Here is a 27,912-nt window from a genome sequence, read left to right as displayed (position 1 = left end):
ATCTGCTGCTCCAAGGATAACCTTGGTTCAAAAATCATTAGTTGAATTTGAAAACATGCCTAATGACTTTTGAGAGCCAAAACTTTTTTTTTTTTTTGCTTTCCATTAAAAGGATCTTCCTAAGTGCTCAGTGTGAAGGAACAGGCTGGTCATAACAACAGGTTCGTGGACCTAAAAACAGCCCAGTTCCACTCAAAAGGTAACTTAATAACAGGGTTTTGTTTTGCACATCCACGTCCACGAGTTCAAGGGCAGCATGGTGTTCAGAGACTTCATAAATCCCTCGTGCTGCAGATGGACTGTTCCTTGTCACAGAACTGTGATTTCCAGGGACAGGTCAGGAGCAGGGTGCTCGGGGTACTCACGTAGCCTTTGTAGCTGGTGTCCAGCTCCGGCCCCGTGGGAGTTTTGCTTCGGATGATATTTTCGGTTTGCTGCATCTGAAATCGGCTATCATCCAGGGCTTTGCCCAGTTGTCGCATGTGTGACTCTAAGGCGCTGTGATCCCCTGCGGTGTCAAGCACAACAATCTTTAGCGGCCGTAGTGTTTGATTTATTTCGAGCATGACAGTCAAGGAGAAGTTTCAGAAATGATTTCAGGTACAGCAGCATAGAAATGGCGTGTGTGGGGGTAAATATAAAGCCAATTTAGTGCTGTCTTAGTACCGTCGCGCTGGTGGGTTAGACACTTAAGTGGCCAAGCTGATGAATATGCTTGACTATGAGCCCTAGCAGACAGGGCGTTGCAAAAGGCTCTTACCACTCCCCTCTGAACAGCCCTGTGCATCTGCTCCCCCTTCCAGCGGATCCTCCTGATAATGCCAATGTTGTTAATCCTGGAAGGCCTTTCTAAAAATCTGCAGTGGTCTCTGCTGCGTCCCTGTCAGGAGGAGGCAGTTGTTTCTCATGCTCTTCACTTAGCGAGCAGAGGAAGATACACTCTCTGATTTTCCTTTGTGCACCTCAGAAGACAACAGTGCCCCTCAAGGCCCAGCTGCTGCATCATTCAAATTAACCATGAATTCATGGTTAATCATTCAAATTAAAGCATGAATTCAAATTAACCAAGAAAAGAGTAGCACAGAGGAGATATGTATGGAGATATTAATGTCAAACTATCAATGACTTGCTTTTATCTAAAATCTGAAACAAAACCAGGAGAAAGCTAACATTTTAGCATTTCCATCTACGTAGGCTCTTCCCCACAGCCTGGAATGCCTGGCTCATTCTCTCAGAGTTGTAACACTTCCTTGCAAAATTATAGTGTGTGTGTATTAAAGTCTTTGAACTGAACAGAACATTGATCATCAGAGTGGAGCGGAGCTAGCACAGGGAGAAAGCAGAACAAATATTAGTAAGCTTTATTAAATTTATTTTGGAAAAAAAAAGCCTTTGAAATACACCTAGAAGAGGTCTCTCACTAGGATTCACTCAGAAAATCATCCTCCCAGTAATGCTACTTTTTTTTCTGCCCTGATGCTTGTCTTCAAAAAACTGAAGTGTAAACTAGTAACTCCATGATTCAACATCCTATCACTGTGTGCAAACTCTATTCTCTCCACCCTCCCCCAAATCACTGACTCGGAACTAAGTTTGTCTAGTGCAACACTAAGCAAAACTGCTTCCGTTTTCCTTTCTTTAATTTTTCTTGTTTTAGGAATGGTTCTGTCCTTAAAAGAAGACCTGAGGCTCAAGATACTGTGGAATACATTTCTCAAAAAAAAATTATTTGCATGAGATAAGACTTCTTAAATTAAAATTGGATGCCTTTTTGGAGCTGAAATCGGGTCTCACCCCCGTCTTACACGGGCTCCCTGAGATGAGGAGAATGACGCAGTGGGGGAGCCCGAGGTCACTTGTGCGGACGGGTGGACTTAGGGACAGAACCGTGTCCTGATTGCCCCCAGCCACAGGTAGGTTCTGCAGCCCAGGAAAGCTGTCGCTACCACAGCCAAGCAGGACGGGAGGGCACAGAGGGTGGAGACTGGGCTTTCCCTCTCATAGCGTCTGCTGCTAATGGGCATCAGGGGTCTATACTTAGTGAGACCAGTTACCATGTACAGGTTGAGAAGTTATTTCATTTCACTTGATGAGTGAAATCTTTTGCTTGGCGTTGATCAGCTGTTTCCTCTAGCACAGCAGTGAGAGAGGAAGGGTGTGCCTGGACATGCTCGAGCCACAAAGCTGTGAGAGACCCAGCAGGTGTGCTAAGAGAGGAGGCTTGTTACAGGTGAGGGAGGGAGGGAGGACTGCTCCCGCTTTCTGTGCCTACCAGCGGTATTTTTGATTGCATTTTCTGTGAGTTTTACATAGGCCTCGGGGCTTTCGGGGATGGTTACATCTGCAAAAAGAGCACAGTCTAAGTTGACAGCTAAGTTCTGGAAACCTCGGCTCCCTTGAGGCAGGAAAATAACTTTCCTAGGGAAGAAAGGAAGTTAGTCGTCCTAGAAACATAGCTCTGGAGCACACAGAGGAAGGAGTGTGTGAGTATGCTCACCGAAGCTTTCCTGAAATGAATTATAGTGAGAGCTCTGGGTCGTTGAGAGTGTTTTATGACCAGGCACTAGCATAATCACTTATTTATCCTCACGGAAACCATACAGGGTGCCTGGAGTGTTATTCCCATTTTTATTTGTTTTTTTTATAGATAAGAAAACTGGAGTCCAGAGGAATCAAGTTACTTATCCAAGTTTAAACATCCAGTAAGCGGCAGAACTGGGATTTCAACCCAGACAGCCAGGCTGCAGAGCAGCGCTGTCCTGTACGTTTCCGTGCAAACCGCATACGTGATGTCAAAGGGTTAACAGACACATTAGAAAATGGTAAGAAACCTACAAAATTACTTTTAATACTATATTTTACTAAACAGATATATACCCTATTTATAACATGTAATCAACACAAATATTAATATTTCATGGTTTTTTTTCTTTGTACTAAGCCTTTGAAATTCATGTATTGCTGTAAGTGCATTTTCCACACACAGCCCTTCTCAACTGGCCCGGTCACCTTTAAGCGCTGACAATCCCCTGTGGCCAGTGGCAACATATTGGACAGTGCTGCTTCGGGTGCCAGATGCCTGACTGATAGACTCTACTGTAAAGACAACATAGAAATGAGAGGCATCATTTTATTTTTAGGGCAGTGTCATCTCTCAGGAGTCCAGATGTGAACCATCAGAAACAAACAGAAATTATCCCAGATGTCCTTTCAGAGAATGTACGAGATGCCACGAATTGGCCTCCAGCTATTGATTCTATTTGCACTTCCCTTCCTTGTTCCTGTTTCTCTGGCTGTCCTTTCGCTATATGTGTTGCCTGTGTTTTGGTCCTCCTCGGTCACCTCTATATACTCTTCCTGTGGGACCTCCTCTGTTGGCTCCATGCCAATCACCACTGGCATGTGGATTAACTACCTGATTTGCATGTCCAGGTCCTGAACTTTAGCCCTACGCATCTACTGCTGGGAGTCTGCACTTGCATATTCTACAGGCATCTCAAAATCAGGATGCACACGGCCAAACTCATCACCTCCCCTGTCTCGCAGCCCTGCCTCCCTTGCCCAGCTTCACCACAACTCGCCCTCCCTCTGTGGTCCTCAGGGCCTGAGACCATCTGCCTCTTTCACCAAGATGCCCAAGCCAGAAAACCTCCTCCATCCCAATTCAATCAATCTTCTCCTATGGAGGAGTCTCCTCATGATTTCTCACATCTCTTCCATACTCTCCATTCCCTGTGCTGCTTCCTTAGTTCAGGCCATCATCCTACCTCTATCTCAGATTATAAAATGTTTCATTTGGACTCTCTCCCCCAATATGCTCTCCTCTCTATAGTATCTAGACAGATACAACATGCAAAAATGTATCTGATCTCATCCTCTCCCCCTATAGATCCTGCTGTGGCTCCCCAGTGCCTTCAGGGTAAAAGCCAAACTCCTTTCCATGATGAACAGGCTGCTTTATGACCAGGGCCTTATTTGCCTTTCCTGTCTCTACTTTGTTCACTCCAAGCTGCCCAATGAATAGTCTGGTCACTCTGGGTAAAACTTAGATGACCCAAAGCAGCAAGACCAATCACTACACAGGGAGGGCTCCTCTCCTCTCTTCCTCTGGACATTGCTGTGCCCACCTGACCAACTGCAATTCATCCTTCTGGTCTGAGCTCAGCAGTGTCTTCTCTGAAGCCTCCCCAGAGCTCCCGGTTAGTCCCCCTTGTGCCCCTACGCCACCAACCACACGTGCATGGCTATCCTGGCACCAAACAGCTCACACAGTCGTTTCTTATTTCCTTACCTGTGGCCCACGCTAGAGTGTGAGCTCTTTGAGAAGAGAAGGAACTGTGTGTCTCTAGTACTTAGCAAAGAGCTCGTCAGCTAGCACTCTAAATGTAAATCAGTGGAATAAATCAACGGCCGTGCCGACTTTTGCATTTAGTAACACGTTAATATCCAATTGCGTGCTTAGGTGCAATTTCCCTGAAGGGAGAAGAAGATGATTCTGAACTGCGGACACGCTCCCAGGGCAGTGGTAATTCCCTCGCGTTTTCCTGTGAGCCGGCATACGTACAGGAAAGGCTCTTTCCTACCTGATAAGCCAACGGCTCCCCTGAGGTAGAAATCTTTGTCCTCCTGACCCTCTTCGTCCTCAGAGGGCAGCGTTCTGGACACTGCAGACTCCAGGTCCCGACTGAGGTCGTAGTCATGGTCCCACTCCAGGGGGATGGAGTCCACGCTGGCGGGGGTGTCTCGCCCCGACCTCTCGCTGCGCAGGGGCTGGGCGAGCGAGGGGTTGGAGGAGGGCTGCGGGGAGAGCATGCTGTCTGCAGAGCGGTCGTGCCAGTGCAGGTCCGACAGAGCCGCAGAGTCTTCCAGCTCCAGCTCCCTGTCCGAGAGGTCGTGCTCATCGTCTGTGAGCTGGAAGGGAAGTCAAGCCAACCTCGTTATTGCATTGGTTCCACCTCTCAGCAAATCTCAGCATGCCAGCTTACCTGGGCCACCTGTCTACCATGTGGGGATACTTGTAAACTTCCTATGAGCAAATGAGAACCTTTTGGTCACGTTTAAAAACATCTTATAAATTAATCTACGTAAGCCTCAGTTTCATTACTGGTAAAATGGGAATAATATTAAAACCTACTTCAAAGAATTGATGTAAGATTAAGTAAGGTAATATGTAAAGAAAGGCAACCTAGTACTGTGCCTGCAATATGACAGCTACGCAATGACATATATCAGGAACAAAAGGATATTACCGATAAAACTACAGCTTGTCCTTTTTACTTTACGTCCCAGATTTTAAATATAGTTGATCACAGAAGATTCCAAATATTCTCATAATATCTCCATGGATGAGATGTGATTATGATAGCAATGAGGAAAATAGAAGAAAAAATTCACCTAAACCTAAACCTCACCAACTGTGCAGTAATTATATTGCTCACATTCACCTTCTTATTTCTTCTAGAGGCTTCTTTATCTTCCATAGAAGATATATGCCAAATACTCTTCTACACTCTTTATACATAAACTCATCGAATGCTCAACGCCATCCTTTCTACAAAGTAGTTACTGTTGTTAAACCAGTTTACAGTTGAGGACACTGAGGCAAGAAAGGTGAAGTCACTTGCGCAAGGTCGCAGAGCCAATGCACGTCAACGCTAGGACGTCGACGCAGGACCCTCTCACCTGCTGTCCAGTGCTGCCTAATCCCACATAGTTAATTCTCTTTAAAGAAGATGAGAACAATCAATGTTACGTACAGGCAGGCGGATCAATTTCTTGTGGTATCTTTCCACGCGCCCGAAGACCTCCTGACAGTATCGCCGGAGCTCATCCAGCTCTTCCTCGATAACGGCCGCGTCCAAGGGCTCGCTCTTTTCTATCAGCTGTTCTCCCTGGGCGATTATCTGCTCGATCTTATTGTGGTTCAGTGAGATTTCCTGCTGGAAGGCCTAAGGAGGACAAATCTCATGGGATTTTTGTTGTTGTTGTTCAGATTGACATGAAATAATCATACATATTTTTCATTATATTAAAAATACCATGGAGGGGGATATTTAATTTGCCATATGCAATGACAAGCCAAGAGGCTATTATCTCGTGGTAATGAAAAAAATACGTTAAGCCAGTATAGGAGTCAGAGTGGAAACATCAGAATTTCATAACCAGAGAAGAGCCTTTGGCTAATAAAATTTAGCGCTACATAAATTTTGTCCAGAGTGTGGGGAATAACAGGAAAAAATATTCAAACTCATCATAAGTTGATGGCACTGGTTATCCCTGATGAAAGCAAAGGCAATCAGTAAACTGCCACTGAAATACATTTCGCATTTTAAAGAAAAATTCTAAACATTTTAACTTTAGATGTCCTGATCACATGTCAAACATGACTGAGAGAAGCTATCCAGGTGATGGCGCCACGGATTCTTCTCAGATGATTCTTTTGTTGTTTCCAGACATAAGCAGGTAAAGTTAAAATGATTTGAAAAACAGGGAGTTTTGGGAGGGTTATTTCGACTCATTCTATACGTTTCAAAACAGTTAAATCACTGGGGACGAGTTTCAGGTGGTAAATTTTAATTCCATCCAAGAATAAACTCTGGAAGAATTCTAAATTGGCCTATGGTGAAAAAGATTGCCAGGGGAGCAGGGAGGGTAGGGATAAGTGCCCAGATCCTGCCGGAGTCCAAAAGGATAAGGTTCAACTACTACTTGGTAATAATTTCCTGTTGAAGGATTTAAATATTGATTTGCCTGAGAGATGTCGGGAGAGTGGGAACAGGGAAGGGAGGCATTGGCAGAATAGCAGCATTTACTATCTCATGATTTCTTCCTTCCTGAGAATCTATGATTAAGTGCAAGTTCCTTGTTTTATTATAACAACCAAAAGGTTATGGGAATCCTGACTATTCTTTTAAAAAACCCATCAAACTCACGCCTGTAATCCTGGCACTCTGGGAGGCTAAGGCAGGAGGATTGCTTGAGTTCAGGAGTTCGAGACCAGCCTCAGCAGGACCAAGACCCTGTCTCTACTAAAAATAGAAAAATTAGGTGGGTGTTGTGGTACATGCCTGTAGTCCCAGCTACTCCAGAGGCTGAGGCAGAAGGATTGCTTGAGCCCAGGAGTTTGAGGCTGCAGTGAGCTAGGCTGACGCCACGGCACTCTAGTCTGGGCAACAGAGCCAGATTGTCTCAAAAAAACACATAAACAAAACAAAAACATAGATCTTGGGAAGAAAATTTCATAAGCTGCCTTGCAAATTAATAAGTTGTCAAACATTCTCCTTTTTAGGAAATCCTTATATCTAATGTAAATCCCTCCTATTCAAATTTCTACCCAGCCACTATGTTTAAATTATATAGTGAAAAATACAAAATGTATTTACGATTAATTTGTCATCTAAGAATGAAGAATATATGTAGAAATATCAGGAAAAAACAGTTGTATTGCTTTGGAACATGGAGGTCAAACAAACTATTTGAAGGCACTAGATGCAACTCATAAAAAAAATCCAAACACAATAACAAAAGACGATCCTTAACACCCTGGCAATCAAGTTTAATCATTAAAAGCATATATGTAAATGGTGGCTGTTTATCCCTGTGTAATGCTCTTTATTTCTAATATCTCTTCTATTTTCTGAATATTTTGGGGCAAACCAAGAACTCATTTGTTAAAAGAAGACCTTACTATATTCTTCACAAAAAGCTCTACAAATCCTTTCATTTTCAGACTTTCTTCACATTGATCATTTGAAAAATATTTCTGTTACCTTGAGTTGCTTGATTTTAGCTTGAACATCACACTCAGAAAAGTGCTCGATGTTAGTGAGCTGCAGATCCATCTCTGTGAGCCAGACCAGAATGCTGTCCCGCGCCGTCTCGAACTCCTCACGCTGGCCAATAAAATGCTGGATACGAGAGGCAAATAATAAAAATTAAAAAGTCCACATAAACATATTGACGCGGCACAGCCAATTCCAATGTTACTCTGGAAAGCCATTTTCTCAACAAGCAACGAGAGCCCTGCAATCCTTTGCCACTTCCCATCCCCTGCAACACCCCTCTGCCATCCCACTCTTACAAAAATCACCGAGATGGTGTCTTAACATTGTGTTCAAAAATGGCCCGATCCTGTCCTCTGGGCCTCTAAATGACAGGTGAGGCGTAATAAGAACCTTGAGTCTGCGCAAGATGGAGGTGACGCGCTTCTGCAGGTTGTCCCATCTCTGGTTGCCTTCGTGAACCATCTGTTTTAGGCTGCACGCCGAGTCGGTGCGGTTCTCTCTGGCCAGGCGGCGGTACTGCTTGTTGATCAGTTCCAGCTGGGTCAGGCACTCGTGGACCTGTCGCTGGAAAGCCTACGACCACAAAGAAGGATATTAGCGTGGGACATCAGCTCCCATCGGGAGAATGGGCAGTGACACCACCACAGACAGAGGGAAAGGAAAGTTTCTAATGACAGTACGGATCCCCTTATGGAAGCGAAGTAATTTAATTGGCGTAGCTTAAGGAAAAATAAAGGTTTAATCAAAAATATGAAAGAAAATGGAGAATAGTAGCAAATAAATGCATACACACATATATACACACACAAGCATATAAATATAATATAGTTTTTAAAATAATTAACAGCCTGGGAAACAAATTTCCCCACAAAACAAACTATTACAAAATCATATGTGTGTGTGTGTATATTTTTGAAATGTGTGTTTGAAATGTTCAATATTTCTGGTGTCAATACTGAGAAAAGACATCTATAATGGAACTGTTTATTTGTAAAACATGTAGTTTCCTAAAAATCTAGAAATTGCCTCAATTCTGCTGCTATCCATCAGGAAAAAACTTAAAACTACCATTTGCAGAAAGCCCTCCAAAGGTTAGCTATTATGAACTTTATTTTTAAAAAAGCAGTTTAGTAAAATATAAGTAATTTTACGTTTTGAAAAGTTTGGAATATGCTCTATTTCTTTTTAAATTGTTCCTGTGAATTAGTCACAGTTTCTATAAAACATGTTGGAGCTAGTGCACCACCCTATATGGTTGTGTTCATCTACTTTTGAAGATACCCACATGCCCTGAGCACAGTTTAGAGATTCTAAAGGTAAACACTCTTTCTGCTTTCTCCCTGCAATACAGAATAGCCCTAGCATAGGAATCATTTGGCCAAAATAAAATGAAGCTCTTTTTTCTCAAACTCATTTATATGATTTATGACATTTTTATCGTGTATTAGACAACAATTTTATAATTCACCAATTGGACTGTACTCATCAAATCCCCAAATTTTGTTTTCCTTGGCTTATTACACTGTTTACATGCTACCACATTACTGCCTCTTAAATGGTTTTCCTTCTGAGTGTTGCTTTAAGAGCCTTAATCCTAATAAATCCTGTCTTCTAGCCTATAAAACTTTAAGTTATTTCCCCAGCGATGGAAGTTATTTCCCCAGCAAAGAGAGTTGAGATTTTGCTGTTCCTGGAAGTTACCTATGTGTTTGCCCACTGGAGTGGGTACAGTACCCGGGCCAGCACCCGGCACATCCAGACCCATCCCAAACATTCAACTGAATGAGCTGAAGACTGTCCTTAAGCAAAACTTTGTTTCTATGATTTATTTCTATCTCCTCAGAAAATTAACTACAAGATTAATGACAAACGAACTAAATAAATAATTATAGAAGCTAACTATATGGCTAACTTTTCCCATAAAATCTGAGAGCCTAAAATAGCATCAGAAAGGATCTTATATAATCTGCTTTGTAGTCTAAGCCAATTACAAAAGGTTTTAACCTTTATGAAGCTGAGTGTAATAAGAGGCAGCTGAGTGGCACTTCCACTCGTACTGGCTCACAGTGAGATGACCTGAAATCTACTGCAAAGTTTATTGTGGCTTTTTACTAGAAGTTTTATAAGGGAAAATCTTTTATATAGGAACATATTTTTTTTTCTGGAATTAAGAGATATAGTTACACATAAATCCATTCAGACCTCAGAAAAACTCTTATTTATTTCATGTAACATTTGAACATTTTATAGATTCATACAGCTCAGATTACAAACTCCACAAGAACAAAAAGCAAGCTCCACATTTCTTCTAACAAGCCCCAGTAAATGCCTAGTTATCTGATACAGCAAGGTAAAAATGAATCCAGCTGGATTTGGTTGGATTTTTAGTCTTATTTCTAAACATCTTAAGGAAATTCAGGCAGAATTAGCAACCAAGAATGATCAGAATGCATCCGAACTGTTGGCTCTCAATATGTGAGTACACACATCTGCCTATCAGTGGGAATTGAAGGAAGAAGAGCCTTCAAATTTAGAAATGGTCAACTTTGGGCTTTGTCAGGTCCTCTGTGAAAATGAGCAGCAGCTGAGAAGCTGAGTTTCATTGTGTCACAGTGATAGAGTAGACTCAAGATTGTGCAAATAGGCGAGGAACTAGAATCAATTATTGAATGATTCCTTTCTTTATGAGTACAATTACACCACTGCTATTTTTGTCTCCATGTAATTGAAAAGCCTTGGTGACTCAAGACCAGCACTGCTCTTCGTTGTGAAATTAGAAATGGATTATAAGGAAAACGTTTTATTCTGTAAAATAGAGCCAACTCTATTTTATCAATGATTTTATATATGTATATATTTGTGGGGGGGATCATGATTCTTGTTTCCTAATAGAATTTCTCATCATTATTACATTATTTCTAATTCTTGATAATCTTAAATTAAGATACAAACCTCCTTTCTTTTTGCCCTTCTTTGCCTACTTATGAGGCAATAATAAAGATGGCTACAAAGTCCTCACCCAGCTATGTGAACAGTTAGTTTGTAGGCAAACAGTTAATTTATGCCTTAGAACACCAAGGACCAGCTGGCTACTTTCATAGCAAAATAAGGATTAAAAACTTGGAATTATAAATCACCTCAAATGTCTTTAGTTCTTCCTTGGCAACTATATAGATCACCCCAGAAGACCTGGGGAGAGCAGCTGTCCTTTCTGAAATCTTCAGCCAATCTTCAAAACGGGAATAGTCATCCAGAAACTTCTGCCACAGCCGCCAGGTCTCTTCGATTCTGAGACAGAAAGCAAAAAGTCGGATTCTCATCATTTGAGACTATCTACACTCCAGAACCCTGCTGATGCCTGCCACAGGATTAAGGGTGCCCAAACATACAACTGTTGTGCCAAACAATAACTGTGCCTTGAGCCAAGCTGACCAGAGAGAGAAAGAGACAACTGTTTGAGCTAAAATAAAACAGCTGTTTTTTTTTTTTTTAATTTTTTTCAAACATGCCCTAAGGCTCTGGATTTGGAATTAGTCAAATTGAATAGCATAAGCACATCACGTGAGCTGTCCTGGATGTGTGCAAGGAAGTTTACAAATACAACAACACGTCTAGAGTATACTTGCAGGACGGTGCTCCACTGAAATAAAACTGAGGCTTGAAAATCTATTTAAGTCCAACATCAGATTCACCCTGACAAAGGTCAACCTATGACAACAAGATAAATATTAAGCTTTCAAGAGTTCACCAGAGAGCATAATGATAGTGTGTTTTATGTCATTATAATAATTTGGTAATACATCATGACTTTTTGCCACCTTAAATTTCAAAGACATTATATTTTAAATATAATGTCTTTTTATCATTTCCTTTTCAATAAAAAATTTTACTTTTTCTCAGCCACAAATTCTGTAATGAATATTTGGCAAGGGAATATTTTAATTTTTCTATATTATATTCAAACTGTTAGGGCAGACATAACTTGGCTCATTGTATTTATATATTGTCTTTATACCTACTTATTTTCCCAGCTACTTGTAGATGACAGCAAGTTTGGGAACTCAAGGCTATTTCAGGACATTGTAACCAAAAGGAAATAGTGAACAATGGATACTCTGGGTAATTTTTTCTTTTCTTTTTGGGCTTTTCTCTTCCCTAACTGTTTGAGCATCCAGCTTACTTGAGCCTCCTTTCCATGGACATAGCACAGATATTTCTCCACCGCCGGTCCAGGTTTCTTGTCGCCTGCTGGATGGAGTCACACTCGGCGTCCGTGGCACAAGCGTCACAGTCGTGCAGCAGGACTTCACACAGGTTGAGAACAGAGGCGACGCCCGTACTGTGCTTCTCTATGTCTCTCTGAAGCTCCTGCAGGGGAACGAAACATGCTTTATTAAAAAATCACATGTCTACAGAGGAGAGAAACTGAAGCTGTGCTCATTGACAAATGGCTAGGCTAAACCTTGACAAATATTTCATTTGCTTGCATGCATGAAGCTTCTTGAGCGTCATTTACAAAATCCAGCAAGCTCAGAAGTATGAGAAAATGGATCCAGAAATATTTTGGCTATGTGAGCAATGCCAAAATATAGACAGAACAAATGAATTAGAATACACTAAGAATAAAACCAGCTTCTTTAATAAAAATGAAGAATGAATCTTGCCCGAGACTCTACTACACAGATCCATTGCTTCCATTCCAACCAATCACATGATCAATCATAGAATATAGTCATCTCTCAGTATCTGTAGGGGATTGGTTCCAAGACTTCCCATGGATACCAAAATCCACGATGCTCAGGTCCCTGGTAGCAAATGTAGCATTTGCATATAATCTATGCACATCCTCTTGTATACTTTAAATCATCTCCAGATAACTTATAATACCTAATACAATGTAAATGCTATATAAACAGTTGTGGAACATTTTAAGAAAAAAGTCTATACATGTTCAGTACAGAAGCAATTTTTTCCCAAATATTTTCCATCTGCAGTTGATTAAATCAACCATGAACACAGAGGGCAGGCTGTACTGGCTAAAAGTTGGCATTCAAGAACTGGAATTTACACTCCAAAGATCTACAAACTGTTTTAAACACTTAATTCACCATTGTTAAAAGGTAACATGATTATCAAGAGATGAATGGATCAAGAAAATGTGGTGTATATACACACATATATATGTACACACACACACACATACACACACACAATGGAATACTATTTGGCCATAAAAAGGAATAAAATTAGCCTGGGCACGGTGGCTTACACTTGTACTTCTAGCACTTTGAGAGGCTGGAGGATTGCTTGAGACCGGGAGTTTGACACCAGCCTAAGCAATGTATCAGGACTCCATCTCTACAAAAAAACTAAAAAAAAAAAAATTAGCTGGGCATGGTGGCACATTCCTGTAGTCCCAGCTACCTAGAGGATGAGGCAGGAGGATCACTTGAGCCCAGCAGTGTGAGGCTGCAGGGACCTATGATTTGCCACTGAACTCCAGGAAAAAAGAATAAAATTATGTCATTTGCAGCAACATAAATGGAACTGGAGGTCATTATGTTACGTGAAATAAGCCAGGCAGAAAAAATAAATATCGCATGTTCTCACTCTTACGTGGGAGTTTAAAAAGTTGATCTCATGGAGGTAAAGAGTTGAATGATAGATACCCACAGCTGGGAAGGGTGTGTGGGTGGGGACTGTGAAGAGAGGTTGGTTAGTAGATACAAACATAGAGGTAGATAGAGGGAATAAGTTCTAATGTTCGATAGCAGAGGACAGTGACTATAAGCAACAACAATGTATTGTATGACTTGAAATGTTCCCAAAACATAGAAATGATACATACTTGAGCTGATGGACACCCCAAATACACTGACTTGATCATTACACACTCTATGCATGTAATAAAATATGACATGTACCCCAGGAATATGTATAAATACTATGTATCAATTTTAAAAAGTGTAACATAGTTTAAGAGACCTAGCTTCTATATCATGTATGATACGGGCAGCTTCCTCAAAAAGCAAGTTTAAATGTGGGACAGAAATAAAAAATGATGATAAAAACAAGGCATTGCATTTCCTCAGACTACTACAATCATTGCTTGCATGACTATAGTTATTAAATTATTTTTCACATTTGAGGAACAGAATATGCTATATGGTTCTATTTCTTTTTGTTTTTCTGGAATTAACAATCCTTTTTCTCTCAAATTTACAATGCTTATGTCTATTCCCTCTCCTACAGAACTTATAAAAGTCCCTACAGGATGAGTTAAGCCCATCAGGGACTCTAGTCCACCTGTTTCCGCCCTGGAAATGTCCCTCCCAGAGCACCCAGGCATCTGCTCCCAATCGGACAGGTGCTGGCTGGGCTGCAGGACAGCTGTCACTGGGGACTTTTCTTCATTTTCATCCTGGCAATTCCCTCTTTCTCTCTCTAGAATTGAATAGTGTTTTTACCCTCCCTTTAGTCTTCAGTATAAGTGGCACACTTTTCATTAGTTCCTGAAAATGGGTGTATTTGAGGTAAACATTTTGTGTATTAAATGGCAGGGTATACAGTTCTAAAGTATAAATATTTTTCTCAGGTTTTTGAAAGTAGCACGCATTGTCTTCTAGCTTCCAGTGTTGTTTCAGAGAGTCCGGGATTTTTTCATCCTAGAAACCTTTAAGATCTCTGTATCCCTTATATTCTGCAATTTTATGATGCGGTGCCCTCGGATGGTTTTGCTTTGTTTTAAATTTTTCTGGGTACTCGTATGGCTCTCTTATGACCTGAAAATGTATGTTTTTCATTTGGGAATTTTTTTTTACATTGGCAACTTCCTCCTCTCCATTTTCTTTATTCTTTTTTGGTGGTGAGGGAGACCTTTATGGAAGAAATGAATTGTTTTGAAACTCTCACATTAATCCTTTATTATATTTCTCTCGTATTTTTCATATATTTATCTTTTTGTTTTATTTTGTGGGAGATACTCTTAATTATGAAAGCTACTTTTTTTTTTTAAAAAAAGGCATCCTATTATTTTATTAATGTTAAATTTCTCATTTCTATGAGTTTCCTCTTTTTTTTCTTTTTAAGTTTTCTTCCTCTCTGTAGAATGTGTTTTCTCAGATTCTTCCTTTCTGTTTTATCCCCTCTATTTATTTCGGTCTTTCCTTTAATGGTAGTAACTTTAAGGGGTGGGGATTCTTGCTTCTCCACACATATTTCGGAGTGAGTCAGCCATTGGATGCTGTGCATGGCCCTAAAGCTTGCCAACCAGGAGGCTTCACTGGGTTGAGCTAGGCAGAGGTCTGGCTCTTTGTAGGGTTGCCTTAAGTCTCACTACCTGAAGGTATTTTCTCACAAGTGGTCAGTTTCTCCTGAGAGGTCTGCTCCAATCTCCTGGCTCGATACAAGCCTGGCTACTGACATCGTGGGAACCAAGCTGGGTACGTGGGGTGGGAGCCACACCTCTTAGTCCAGAGGCACTCACTTCATCTCCATTTTTAATATAGAAAATCGAGCCTTGGTGGTGACCTAAAGTCTTTCTGGTTTCCCTTCTCCAGAGAGCAATGCCCTGTTCTTCTACCAGGGAAAAGAAAGCAGAGTAGCCTGGCTACCTGGGCTTGAGGGGGGGCATCTGCCAGTAGTGCTCCTTATTTAGACTTTCAAGCCGTCTTCCATTTTATAACACAGCTCTGCAGACAACCTAACTTTCAGCTTCACCTGATCTCCACTTTCTAAGGCTTAGAACTCTGTGGCATGAGTCAACTTTCTCCACCCTCCATCCTGCTAACACCATCACTGACTTATCTACTTTCTATCTTCCAAAAATTCCACTGGATGTCCATCATCTCTATCATTTTCTCTCCTGTTATCTTTACCATTGTGGCTGTGACCTTTTCCCCCTATCATCTTATTGCAGTTTTAGCAGTAGGTGTGGCTATAAATTCTTAAGATCAATTTGTCATATTTAAGTAGATATTTTTTTGATTTTTATACATTTGCTAAATTATAGTATTGGCCATTAGCATGTTAACTCTTATCACTGCACTCATCATTACCATGTTTACCACAAGAATTTGGGGAGCCGGAAGCCAAGCATGACCCCACAGTTCAAGCGTCAGAATTTCAAACATTAGTGTCCATCAGAAAATGTTAATTTCGTAAAACCTGAAAAATGTCTGGCTAACAAAAATTTCTTTAAAAGCAATGCAACATAGTACATATTTCAAGATAATTAGAAAATTCCAAATGTTGTCACCACAAAGAAATGATAAATGTTTAAAATTTGGGTAATTAAATTGGGAATTACCCAATTTAATTATTATAATATGTATACATACAATGTAACATCACATAGTGCTCTATGAATATGTACAATTATGTGTCAATTTTAAATAAAAATTTTTAAATGCTAATTTTAATATTTCAAAAAAGCCTAACACTTAAAAGTGTATATTAACACTTATTTGATGGGCTTAAATAGTCTGTAAAATAAAGTAAACTATTTCATAGGATTTAAAAACAGATGCTACTTACATTTTATAGCTTTTAAGTAACTTAGCTATAATGGCCTAATTGTAATGGAAGGGACCAGGGTCCAGATAGAATATTCAAAGGCAATCTAAAGGCATGGAGTCAAAACCACTTCTTTCTTTCTTTCTTTCTTTCTTTCTTTCTTTCTTTCTTTCTTTCTTTCTTTCTTTCTTTCTTTCTTTCTTTCTTTCTTTCTTTCTTTCTTTCTTTCTTTCTCTTCTCTTCTCTTCTCTTCTCTTCTCTTCTCTTCTCTTCTCTTCTCTTCTCTTCTCTTCTCTTCTCTTCTCTTCTCTTCTCTTCTCTTCTCTTCTCTTCTCTTCTCTTCTCTTCTCTTCCTTCCTTCCTTCCTTCCTTCCTTCCTTCCTTCCTTCCTTCCTTCCTTCCCTCCCTCCCTCCCTCCCTCCCTCCCTCCCTCTCTCTCTCTCTCTCTCTCTCTCTCTCTCTCTCTCTCTCTCTCTCTCTCTCTCTCTCTTTCTCTCTTTCTCTCTTTCTCTCTTTCTTTCTTTCTTTCTTGAGACAAGGGCTCACTCTGCTCCCCAGGCTGGAGTGCAGTGGCATTATCATAGCTCAAACTCCAAGGCTCAAGTGATGCTTCCGCCTCAACCTCCCAAATAGCTGGGACAATAGGCCTGTGCCACCACGTTTGGGCTAACTTTAAAAAAAAAAATTGTAGAGACAGGGTCTTGCTGCATTGCTCAAGCTGGTCTTGAACTCCTGGCTTCAAGCAATTTTTCCACCTCGGCCTCCCAAGCATGAGCCATTGTACTCAGCCTAGAATAACAATACTTCTACTGGTAAATTTATGGTGTTTACTACAGGCAACTGTAGTCTGATGTACTTAGTAAGAATAAACAAGGGGAGTGGGAGTTGAGAGTATCTTCTGTTTGCATTTTTTAGGGTCGTAGTCTTTTGCTTTGTTGGATCGTACACTGTATGCCAGTGAGACGTGCTGTCTTTGCTACACTCATTAAGGTGAAATTACAAGTGTGTGGTCTGCAGGTCATGCAATCCTCCTAGCAAAACAAAATTTTTTAAAACTCCAAAAATTCTAAGCATGCACCAAACACTATACACAGAAAAAAAGAGCTCCTTTCTAAGTCTATGGTAGTGGGCTAGTGAGCCACAAATAAATAAATGAATCTGTCAACACTGTTTTGGATACATGATTGCAACTCAACTTGACCTACCACCTTAGAATGGCTTCTTGATGGATCAATGACACCAGCCCTATGATGGCACAAGCATCTATTTAAGTCAACTCTGTGATGATGTGGAACCTATTCGCCCCAAACGCCTACCTAGACAAAGCCCCCCTTCCTTAGCAGTCCTGCTTAGCTTCCTACTGACCTTCCATCAAGAGTCACCATCTTATACCCACTCCGCCACCCTGGCCAGGAGCACAGGCATTCCACAGCTTATTAACTTCACTTCAATTCTAGGTCTTACCTGCTGCTCACTGAGCTTTCTCTGTATTTCTTCCGAGTTACAGGAATCGTAGACTATCGGCTTGGCCAGTTCTGACTCGATGTGAGCGAGCCAAGTCCTCAGGCTGCTCATGTTCTTATCGAGCTGCTGCACGGCCACCAGGGTCTCCTTCAGCTTCTTCACCCTGCGGACAGAGAGGATGAACATAACGGCTCCAGCAAGATCCCCTCTGACGTCTCCCTCACATGCAGCCTCGAGCGCTGGGTCTAAAGCCAAACCGCCCTGGTCCATCCTGGCTCAGTCACATGCTGGCTGTGAGACACTGTGCAGGTTGCACAACCTCTCTGGGTCTCTGTTTCCTCATCTATAAAATGGGGATTTTATAGCATATAACAGTACTCATGAGATTTATATAAGCTGAATAATGTAGGGTGCCCAGTGCCTAGCAAATATTCAATAAATACTAGCGAATATGACATGCCACACAACTCTTAATATAATACTATAATAGTGACAGATATCTCATGGTTGCCACAAGATTATTTTCATTAATAACATAATTTATACTCCTATGAGTAATACCCAAGAGAAAAAAACTTTTTAAAAACATTTTCAACATATTATCAACAAATGGATTACACAGCAATGATTCTGATATTGACAAACATGACGTCAGCCCTGTTGAGTTCTATTTCAGCACCTTTGTGACAGGAACTCCGTTAAAAGAAGAAAGCACACACAAGATAAACCACCAGCGAGATATCACATGCACTCGATCAATGTGAGAGATTACCAGTGAGAGATTACGTTAAAGGCAACTGAGGACCTACTGGGTTATAGGCAACAGAGAGCAGATCCAAGGTCTGATCCAGTTTTCTACCTTTGAAGCCTAGATTAGTATTCACTACATAGCATGCTTTAAAAGAGAGCCTTTTCCCATTTTTTTTCCCCTAGGGAGCAGGAAAAAAATGTTTTCTTTAAGAATGTCATTTATCTAACAATCATTTGTGGATATGTGATGTGTGACATGTCGAGAGACAAAGATAAACAAGACTCACTTCTTTCTCTTACGAAATGTACAATCTGACTGAAAATCTGGACATGGAAACAATGAAATGCAACATAATGTGGTATGAACCTGATTAAAGAAATGAACCCAGTCTCTGGTTAATAAACAAGGAGTGATAAATTCTGTCTGGCCACATTTGGGTAAGACTTCATTCATTTATTCTCTCCCCATTTGTTAATTTCTTTATTCCGTCTACAAATATTTATGGTGTTAGGTAGACATGGCTCCAGGTAACAAAAATACAGTGACAACTGAAGTTTCATCCTTGCCATTGATGGGTTTTGACTTTGATGAAAAGGAAATGAAGAGATCATTTGAGCTGCATTCTGGAGAGACGGATGTCAGCCAAGAGGAATGCTTCTGGTCCAGGAAACAGAAAGAGGAAATGCAGAGATTTTGAAGTCAAATAGTGTCATAGTGCTGAGGGGGTGGGGGTAGGGAGAATGAGGGTTGGGGTAGGGAGGATGAGGAAGAGAAGCAGAAAAGAGAGGAAGACGTGAGGCAATACAAGAAGGGTGGGTAGGCAGGAGTTTGATTATAAAGATGCTCTAAGGAGGAGAGAATGGGTTTGTATGCAGTTTCTGACACAGTGGACCTTCTCCAAGGTTTATCAGCAGAGCACTGATAAGGTCAGTTCTGATATTGAGTATGTAAGTTTGAAATGGGGATGTCATAGGAGTCAAGTAAGTGGAATCATCACAGTGGCTTCCAAAAAAGACTACACTAGAAACACAGCAGGAAGAGAGGTGAGGATGGAATTGCTAAATTCATGAATTGCCATCTTGTGAGGTGGAGTTAAAAATGATGTGTTTTCCAGTCGGGTGACTAATTGGATGCTGCTGCCTTAGAGTATGTAGAAGAGGAGCGAGTTCTCGGATTAATGCCACATTAAGTTTGGGACATGATGAGCCTGAGAGACCAGGTAGTAACATACAGAAACGTAGTTCAAGGTCCAGAAGAGAGGAAGGAGTTTACAACATCTGCCTAGGCATTGTCCGCATAGAGCTGAAGCCCTGGGAATGGATGAACTTCCTCCTGAGAAGGTGTAGTCTAAGAAGAATGAATTTTAAAAGGCTTGCTAAAGAAGTAGGAATCACAGTCTAAGAAAAAATAATCAGAAAGGAAAGAAGAAGACCAGGAAAGTGCAGCATAAAGTTAAAGGCAGGAAGCTTCAAAAGGGAAGTGTTGGTCAGAGTGTGTTCTCAAGGACACCTGCACCGGATTCACCTGGTTTGCCTCCTATAAACACAAAATCCTAGACCCCAATCCAGTCCTACTGAATCAGAACCTCTGAAGGTTTGGCCAGGGCATGTGCATATCTGGCAAGCACTCCGGGTGATTTTTGTGCATTCTAAAATTTGGGAATTACTGGTCTACTTTGTCAAATGCAGAGCAGTATAGTATGAGGAGGCCTGCAAGAGGGCCCATGGTCTGGCAACTGGAAGGGCTCTGCCATTTCTAAGTGAGCAGTTTATCAAGGTCTGTGGACACAGAAAACAGAGTGCATTTAGGCCAAGACAGACACTTATGGTAAGGAAGTATAGTTCATTCTTTTAAGAAAAATAGCCAACGAAGCTGAGTAAATACAGTACAGAACCTGTGCAATGACCTGGCTTCAAGGAAAGATTGATTTCTTTTTTTGTTTGTTTTCTTTGTTTAATGTAGTTAATTGTTTGGAATAGCCTTATAATGGTTTTAGGTAAAAAATTAGGAACTCATATGGAGGAAGCCAAAGAAGAAAAAGGAGGAGAGAACTCCTAGATGAATATAGACAATGGAGCCCGGCAAAGAGCCGGGGTCTAGGGCAGATAAAGGAGTTTTGAAACCCAACATGGACAGGGTGTGAGCAGGAGTTTGGGAGGGTCACTGGTAGTATTTCTCAACTCCATTATGATCAAGTAAGAGCAAAAATCAATTACAGAGTCCCTGCTAAGGGCCTGACATGGCTGAATGTACACAGATTGCTGTAAAAAGAAAGGTCAAGGTGATAATAAGCATATGATCAATGAGCTGTTACAGCCCTTATTTAAAATGCAGTTCTGCCTTTAGACCATGTGTCCTGCATTGTGGTTCAGGAAATATGGTCACCTAATTGGCACTGCTCATCTTAGAGGTAAACAGAAAAGCAGTAAAATACTTCAATCTCCTAGGGTGTCAATTTGGCCCAACTGAAGAAGTATCTTCTAGAAAAGGTGTCAAGAGCAATATGACTTTTAAGACAGTAGGGATGTGATTTACTTAAAGGCAGAGAGATCTGCATTAGAATGTTGTCAAAGATTGACAACTTACACTCAGAGTCATCGGATATTTCCCAACTCTATTACTTTCAGATGTCAAAGAAGTTTCAAATTGGGTCACAGAACCCGCTGAGGGTGCTTTTAAGCCACAGATGATTCTGATATGCTCCTCTGGTCAAGAGTCACTAACTAGTATGAAGAAAATGTCACACAATCAGAGTATTTCAAACATTTTGATGTATTTTTAGTTGCTTAAAATTGTTATCATCCCTTTTAATAAATCAGTGTTTCCCTTGTCATTTTCCTTAAAGCACTGTCATACAAATAAATACTCTTAAAAGGATTTTCACTATGGTCAACTGTTAATAATAATATCTCTATTTGATTAATTATAGTTAATAATATTTATATTAACATTTTCAGTTTGTAAAAGCACTCTTAGGTACGTACATCATTTTGTTTTGAAAAAATGTGTATTTAAAAATTGGGCAATATATGTAACCTTAACATTTGTACCCCTATAATATGCTAAAATTAAAAAAAATTATGTTCATATTCCACAATATATTCTATTGATAGGGAAAGAAAATGTGTTGCGATGTTTATCATGACTTATATTTCCACTCAAGATAAAACCTCCCTGATTATTAATAGCTTTGTAAGTACAATTTATATACTATCCCCTAGGCATTCAATGCCTGGAAGTTCAATAAATTGGCCTGGAACAATATTTCCAAGAACTTTAACATACAGCTCACTCGTATTTCTCTCACATAGAAGACAAAATTCATTTGAGCATCAGTCAGTGAATGACAGTTGTAGAATGGCTACGGGGTGCAAAGCTTGGGGAACGCATTCTACCAATGACCAAGGGACAGGCAGAGAAATTTAACATGGTCCTGGCCATAGCACCCTAGACTGAAAGGACAGTCTACAATCAAAAAACCCACTGGAAAAGGACTGAAGAATGGCACATAGCAGCGAGATGTCCATCCCGGTTTCACCCCTGTAAGAGTATTCTCTCTCAGTAACCTTTTTCCACTTCACCAGCTTCCGGCCTTCAGATTTGGTAGGATCATAATGCTGACTACATGTCAGGATGGGGTTTTATAGCAACTTCATAATATCATTAGAGTTTCATTAGAGGGCAGTGGGCTTGTTTCCTTCCTACCCTTATTTTACTCCCTGGTGTTACTTATGCACAAGTTAGTCTCCTTCATGGTAAGTTCCTCAGAAAGCTGGAACTGTGAATTTTCACATTCACTTTTTTCCGTCCCCTGGCCATACTAAGCTCAGTGCTTTGCACTAAGTTGGACACTATTTAAATGCCTGCTAAACATTAATAATTAGTATCTAAGTGAAATATTTTTAATTAATTTAAAAAAATTTATTTGATATTAAATGTGTATTTAAATTTTTCCTCTAGGTCCAACATTTGCAAATGGTCTATTTGTCAAGTACTAAAATTCATTTATTTTCTTGGTTCAAAACTCACCAAAAAAATAAATAAATAAATAAAAAATAAAAAACCAAAAAAAAAAAACCCTCACTCACAAATACAATCAAAAGTTCCAAAGCACAAAAGAATGTGAGTAAACATTGTACCATTGGATTGGCTACACTAGCAAAATAAATTACAGGATATTTTCTATAATATTGAATGAGTTCCAAGTCAGAGTGGTTAGTGTGCAATATGTCAAGGGCATCGTGACATGGAAATGCTTGTTCATATAGTGCATTAGGGACAAATTCCTCTTTCAAACTAATGTGTAAATTTGGTAAAGTAGTGGGGTGAACGTTTAAGTGGCTCTCCTTTCTCATTTTTTAAAAAGTACATTTTACAACAAGTAGTGTAATGTATTGTGTGTGTATACGTGTATACGTGTGCATGTATGTGCGTGCTGGGGGGGGGAGGTGTGTAATAGAGGTCCCCATAAATTTGCCTTGGCTTATTAAACTTGATATGTGCTGGACGTGGATCATTCTCTTTTAGGAGAAATGTCCCATGATTTTTCCATTATTTCTTTGAAGGAAATGCTTGAGTAAAAAATATTTTTTATTTATCTATCATTGTGAGAAGTTTAAGCAACATCCCTTTGGGTAGCGTCCAGTATTATAATTCAAAATAGATGCCTACAGATGTCACATGTCTGAGTAAGTTTAGCAAGCCTGATAAATCTGTAAGTCTCTGCAGCTTACGATTCTCCTTTCACTGTCCAGTTCGTATCACAGGCATTTGACCTTTCTTGAGAAGGATTCCACTTTCAAATCCAATTGTCTAGCTTCTTAACACTGTCACATAAATACACACACACACACACACGTACTTACATACCTACAAATATATATTATATTTATATTTCACTACTTCCCTTCAAAGTAATTTAGTATATCCATAACCCAAAATAAAAAAAAATCCAAATTCTAAATATAATAGAACCAAAGTACCACTGGTAAATCTTACTCATTTGTAGGAATTTATTGGGGAAATGATATGGTAAAAGAAAAATATTTTTAAAAACTCAAAATGAAAATTCCTGTCATATTTTATTACAACTGAAAAATATGAACTCAACTTTTGCATAATACAACTAAATTACTATTTAAGACATAAATGTGTAGATTTTGCACATACATTACATAAGCTTTACATGAGCTAGTGATTAAAATTCACATACAAACACAAATGCAAGTTTCCCCCACACAGGAAATCCTCCAGGACCCTGATTTTTATTTAATAAAGGGAAAGCTTTCAACTACAAAGCTGTGAACTGGCTAAGGCTGAATTTCAGTTTCATCAGAAGCCCATCCTTTAAATAGCAGATGACAGACTAACTGGGTCTTTTTCTGAATCTCCTTCCTGTGTCTCAGCCTTGCTACTGTAGCCATACTCCTTGCATGACGCACAGGGGCCAGAGACAACTGGAATACCGAGTCAGAATAAAAAGTCCATTAACCTTTTCATCCAGCTCTGCACGCCTAGCAGGGGACAAGAAAGCAAAGCAACAAAATAACTGTTAGGAGTCCATGGCCAACAACCTCGTAACACCAATCGCCTTCACTCAACGTTGGCAAAAGCAATTCTGGATTAGAGTTTCCGGCATCTACCCTACAAACCCCACGTAACCCGAAAGCTATGTACAATGGAAGAAACTCAAGGAGACGCCTGCCTTGTGACATCGCAGTTACAATCTGGGAGATCTGCGTCCACGCAGTCGTCCTCTGCCATCCTCAGGGCACGCAGGTCCTCTGCCACCACCATGAAGCTTCCACTTGCAAAAGTTGGGCTCTGCAGAGCAAAAGGCTAAATCCTGCGTGGGGATGAAAGTTTCCCCTTGTCTGTGTATAGAAGTATGAAAATGCTCCCTCTAGACAAATGTTGGTTGTCTCTGCCCGATAACATGACACTGAGCAGTGACAAGTGGTCATGTTTCTAAATAAAACCCACATTCATTAACATGTGCCAGGCTTGATCTCCTGGAATGTAGGCCACGAGTGTAAGAAGGGGAAGAAGCTCAGTGTAATCTGCGAGGAGGAGGAAGCAACAGGTCTAAAGAAAGGATACCAAAAATAATGCCGGCTGCAGACAACTCTGCTCTTCTGCAGGGACCAGTCAACTTTTCTTGAGGGGGGTTTGTTTCACTGGGAAAGCTATTTGACAAAACAAATCATTCCAATGCAAACGAATAAACAAAACCTCCACAAGTGGTAGTAGCAAAATGAGCAACTTCTTTTTTCCTTGAGTTCAATATGCCAGCTTGCTCATGTAAGTAATTTTGGGGGTTGTTTGGGAAGGTGGGAGGGAAAAGTACCTGGTATTTACCTTTGAATAGACTATTTGAGCATGAAAGATAATGAGGAAATGTTATTCTTTTCTTACATATTGAAAACCTTTGTCTTTTGAAACAAATGATGTAAGGTGATAAAAAGAATATGTTCATTTAAAGATAATAAAAAAAAAAGACCCTATCTGTTCGTTTGCTTGGTGGGATTTCAGATAAATATTTTTCTTTTGTGGATTTTTAAGAGTTTTCCAATTTTTCCTGTGCTAATAAAACTAAGTTCATAATTTAAACTTTTAAAGACAAGTCTCCAAATTGTTAATTACTGATAATGTAATAAAATATAACTAATGCTGGTTGCTTGAAGTCCTTTTTTGAGTAAAGTATACACACAAGTAAATTATAAATAAATAAATCATTAATATTTTCTAAGTTCTTTTTTAAAAGGCCTATTGGATGAATTATAACTAAAATAAAGCATTTGGTTCTGGTCATGTGAATTGATTGTTTTTAAAACAGAATACTGGAGGAAATACATTTTCTTTATAAAAGAAATAAAGAAGTGTTGTATAAGAAATACAAAACTCCACAAAATTCAGTACTTAAAGATAACCTATGGTGAATTCTTTTATAAAACAATCACTCTGATATATTATTTTTAATAATCAGAAATGGAAATATATAAGCTTTGATCAAAGGAATATATTGGTCATAATTTCATCAGAGTAGGTAAGTTTGTTTTTTCTTGATCATAATTAACATTTTAAAAAACCTGAGATCTTCAGAAAGTTTAATCAAAATTTCCTTAGTTTAATTCCTTTTACCATATTTAGTTTTCCTTATGGGTTTAAAAATGTTTTGCTTTTTTTCATGCTCATTATTGTTAGCATGGTATATTTATTCCAGTGAACTAAATGCAAGGCAAGGCAAGGCAAGGCTTTAAAAGATTGTTGTAATAGCAAAAAATGACAACAATACCAATGTTTGTAAACAAAGAAAACACTGAATAAGTCATAGTATATTTGCACTATGAAATACTCTGTCGCTTTCTAAAAGAATGACACTGGCGTACCCAGTGTTTTACGGTATACAGGCAGTCCTTTCCCTTGCATTGTCTCACTGGTGATGTGGCAGTTAGTTTAAGGACCATTTTGAAAATGAGGAATCTGGGGCTCAGGCTCAGAGAAGTTATTCAGTAAGCCGTAGATCACACAGCAGAACCACACAAGAGGTGGATAAACTCCAGCCTCTTGATTAGTTCGGTGCTGTTTCCATACTTGTTGCATCAATGCATTCCTGATCCTTACCCGGCACCTTCTGGCTTGACCACTCTTAGGTAATAACACTAGACATAGGTTCCCAGGATTAAGTTTCCTTTGGCCTCCAATGTGGGTAGAACTCCATTTAGACTGAAACCCCTCCTGAGAGCAGCCGCTATGGACTCCACGACGCCGTCCTTGCACTGCACGTGCGGTGTTTTAAACTCCCTCTGGGATGAAAGGTGACCTTGACTGAGCACGTTCTGTGCTAAGGGTTTACAGGTGCTATCTCATTTAATCCCCCTAATAACCTCGCGAGTTAGCTACTCTTCCCATACCCACTTCGCACACGCGGCAACCGAGGTACTGAGAAGATAAGCAGCTTGGTGAGGCAGAAACACTTGAGGACAGAGGCAGTCGAGCCCCTGAGCCCGGCTGCACAGCTCCCCTGCCTAGGTGGCACTGTCACCGTATGCCTTAGATTTGAGAAGCCCAACAAGTACTGGCGGGACCGCTATGTGCAAAGAACTCCGTTAGGTTCTGGGGTCGCTATGGAGACTGGATCCACGTACGTTTTAGTAGAGAGAACAGACTGTAAACAACTGATCACAGAGGATCCCACACACTTCAGGGCAATGCCATGAAGGAGAAGCCCAGAAAGCCCGCTAGGCAGGTAGGAAGACTCTGATCTAACCTGAAGAAAAGGAAGAGCATGAAGGACACCAGGAGCTGAGCTGGCCAGGCCGCGGGCAGGAGAGCGGCAGAAGACAGCACAGAGGGAAAAGCCCTGTGTGTGCAGCCACTGGTGACTGTGCCTTGTCACCCTTGCTTCGTCAGGGACCATTTTCTTTTTCATGGTTACATCCCTAGAGCAAGCACCAGCAGACTACAGCTGGCCACCTGTTTTGATAAATACAATTTTATGGGAGTACACCCACGGTTTTCTATTTACGTATTTTCTGTGGCTGCTTTCACTCTACAATGGCAGAGTGGTTGCAACAGAGACTATTTGGTCCCCAAAAGCCAAACATATTTATTATCTGGTCCTGTGCAGAAAACACGTGCCAACCTCTGCCCCATAGCAACGGGCACAGTACTGCGTACATGGTAGACATCCAATAATTTTTTAAAATTGTGTTTGTTTTTACTTTACTTCTACAAAATGTTGAAGAGAATTATAAGACCACAAACTGTATGATCCATGTGCATGAACTATCCAGAACAGGTAAACGTAGAGACAGAAAGTAGATTCGTGGCTTCCCAGAGCTGGGAGAAGCGGGGAGGGCGGAGGGGAAGAAAGAGTGACTGCTAATGGGTAGTACGGTTTTTATTTAGGGGTGATGAAAAATGTTTTAAAATCGATTGTGAAAATAGATGCACAGCTCTATAAATACACAAGAAATCCATGAATTATAAACTCTAGATAGGTGAGTTATATGGCACGTAAATTGTATCTCAACAAAGTTGTGATTGAAAAAAAGCAAAACCTAAAAGAGCCAAATAACTGCCATGTGCCTTTGTTTTGGTGATGGGGGTTTAGGTTTCGTACAGGGTAGATAAAATTACTGTATTAGAAGGTCCGGGTAAAACAACAACAACAGGTTAGAACAAACAAGTTGAATCCGACCTTCCTAGATACTCTAATGGGAAATGTGAAATATAATTCATTATGCATCATAAGGAGCATTGAACAATTAATGCTAAAGACAAATGTCCTGTTAGTCCCGAGCTCTAGAGAAATTGCTATGCGGGTTTTTGTATAGGGGTCACAGACAAAAATGAGAGCCAGTATCCTCAAAGGCAGTTTTACAGAAATTAGAGTGA

At 40.2% G+C, this 27,912-nt stretch overlaps 1 protein-coding gene and 1 long non-coding RNA gene across 9 annotated transcripts in view; one reads left to right on the top strand and one right to left on the bottom strand.

The window, feature by feature from the left end:
* SYNE1 (spectrin repeat containing nuclear envelope protein 1) overlaps positions 1-27,912 on the bottom strand; it is a 438,352-nt gene that overhangs the window by 19,515 nt on the left and 390,925 nt on the right. For 5 of the 7 annotated variants that reach the window (XM_076002855.1, XM_076002857.1, XM_020287266.2 and 2 more), the window contains 9 exons: positions 17,763-17,925; positions 11,965-12,152; positions 10,922-11,072; positions 8,175-8,357; positions 7,770-7,907; positions 5,757-5,948; positions 4,584-4,911; positions 2,273-2,341; positions 366-508 (listed from right to left, as the gene is read on the bottom strand). In XM_076002855.1, coding sequence (XP_075858970.1) covers positions 366-508; positions 2,273-2,341; positions 4,584-4,911; positions 5,757-5,948; positions 7,770-7,907; positions 8,175-8,357; positions 10,922-11,072; positions 11,965-12,152; positions 17,763-17,925 — 1,555 coding nt within the window. Of the gene's footprint in view, positions 1-365; positions 509-2,272; positions 2,342-4,583; positions 4,912-5,756; positions 5,949-7,769; positions 7,908-8,174; positions 8,358-10,921; positions 11,073-11,964; positions 12,153-17,762; positions 17,926-24,217; positions 26,843-27,912 lie in introns of those variants that run through there. The other 2 variants (XM_076002859.1, XM_076002860.1) reach the window with 2 other exon arrangements.
* Positions 508-5,763, top strand: LOC109730817 (uncharacterized). Of its 2 annotated transcripts, XR_012919253.1 has the most exons (4): positions 508-2,230; positions 2,648-2,822; positions 4,463-4,608; positions 5,462-5,763. It is a non-coding gene; the product is annotated as an uncharacterized LOC109730817 (long non-coding RNA). The 2 variants fall into 2 exon arrangements; XR_002223920.2 differs by lacking the exon at positions 5,462-5,763 and having other exon boundaries at positions 508-1,913; positions 4,463-4,589.

Source organism: Microcebus murinus, chromosome 5 (genome assembly GCF_040939455.1).
Source record: "Microcebus murinus isolate Inina chromosome 5, M.murinus_Inina_mat1.0, whole genome shotgun sequence".
Taxonomy (NCBI): Eukaryota; Metazoa; Chordata; class Mammalia; order Primates; family Cheirogaleidae; genus Microcebus; species Microcebus murinus.
Note: the sequence above shows the minus strand (reverse complement) of the source record. Positions and strands in the feature narration are given on the sequence as shown.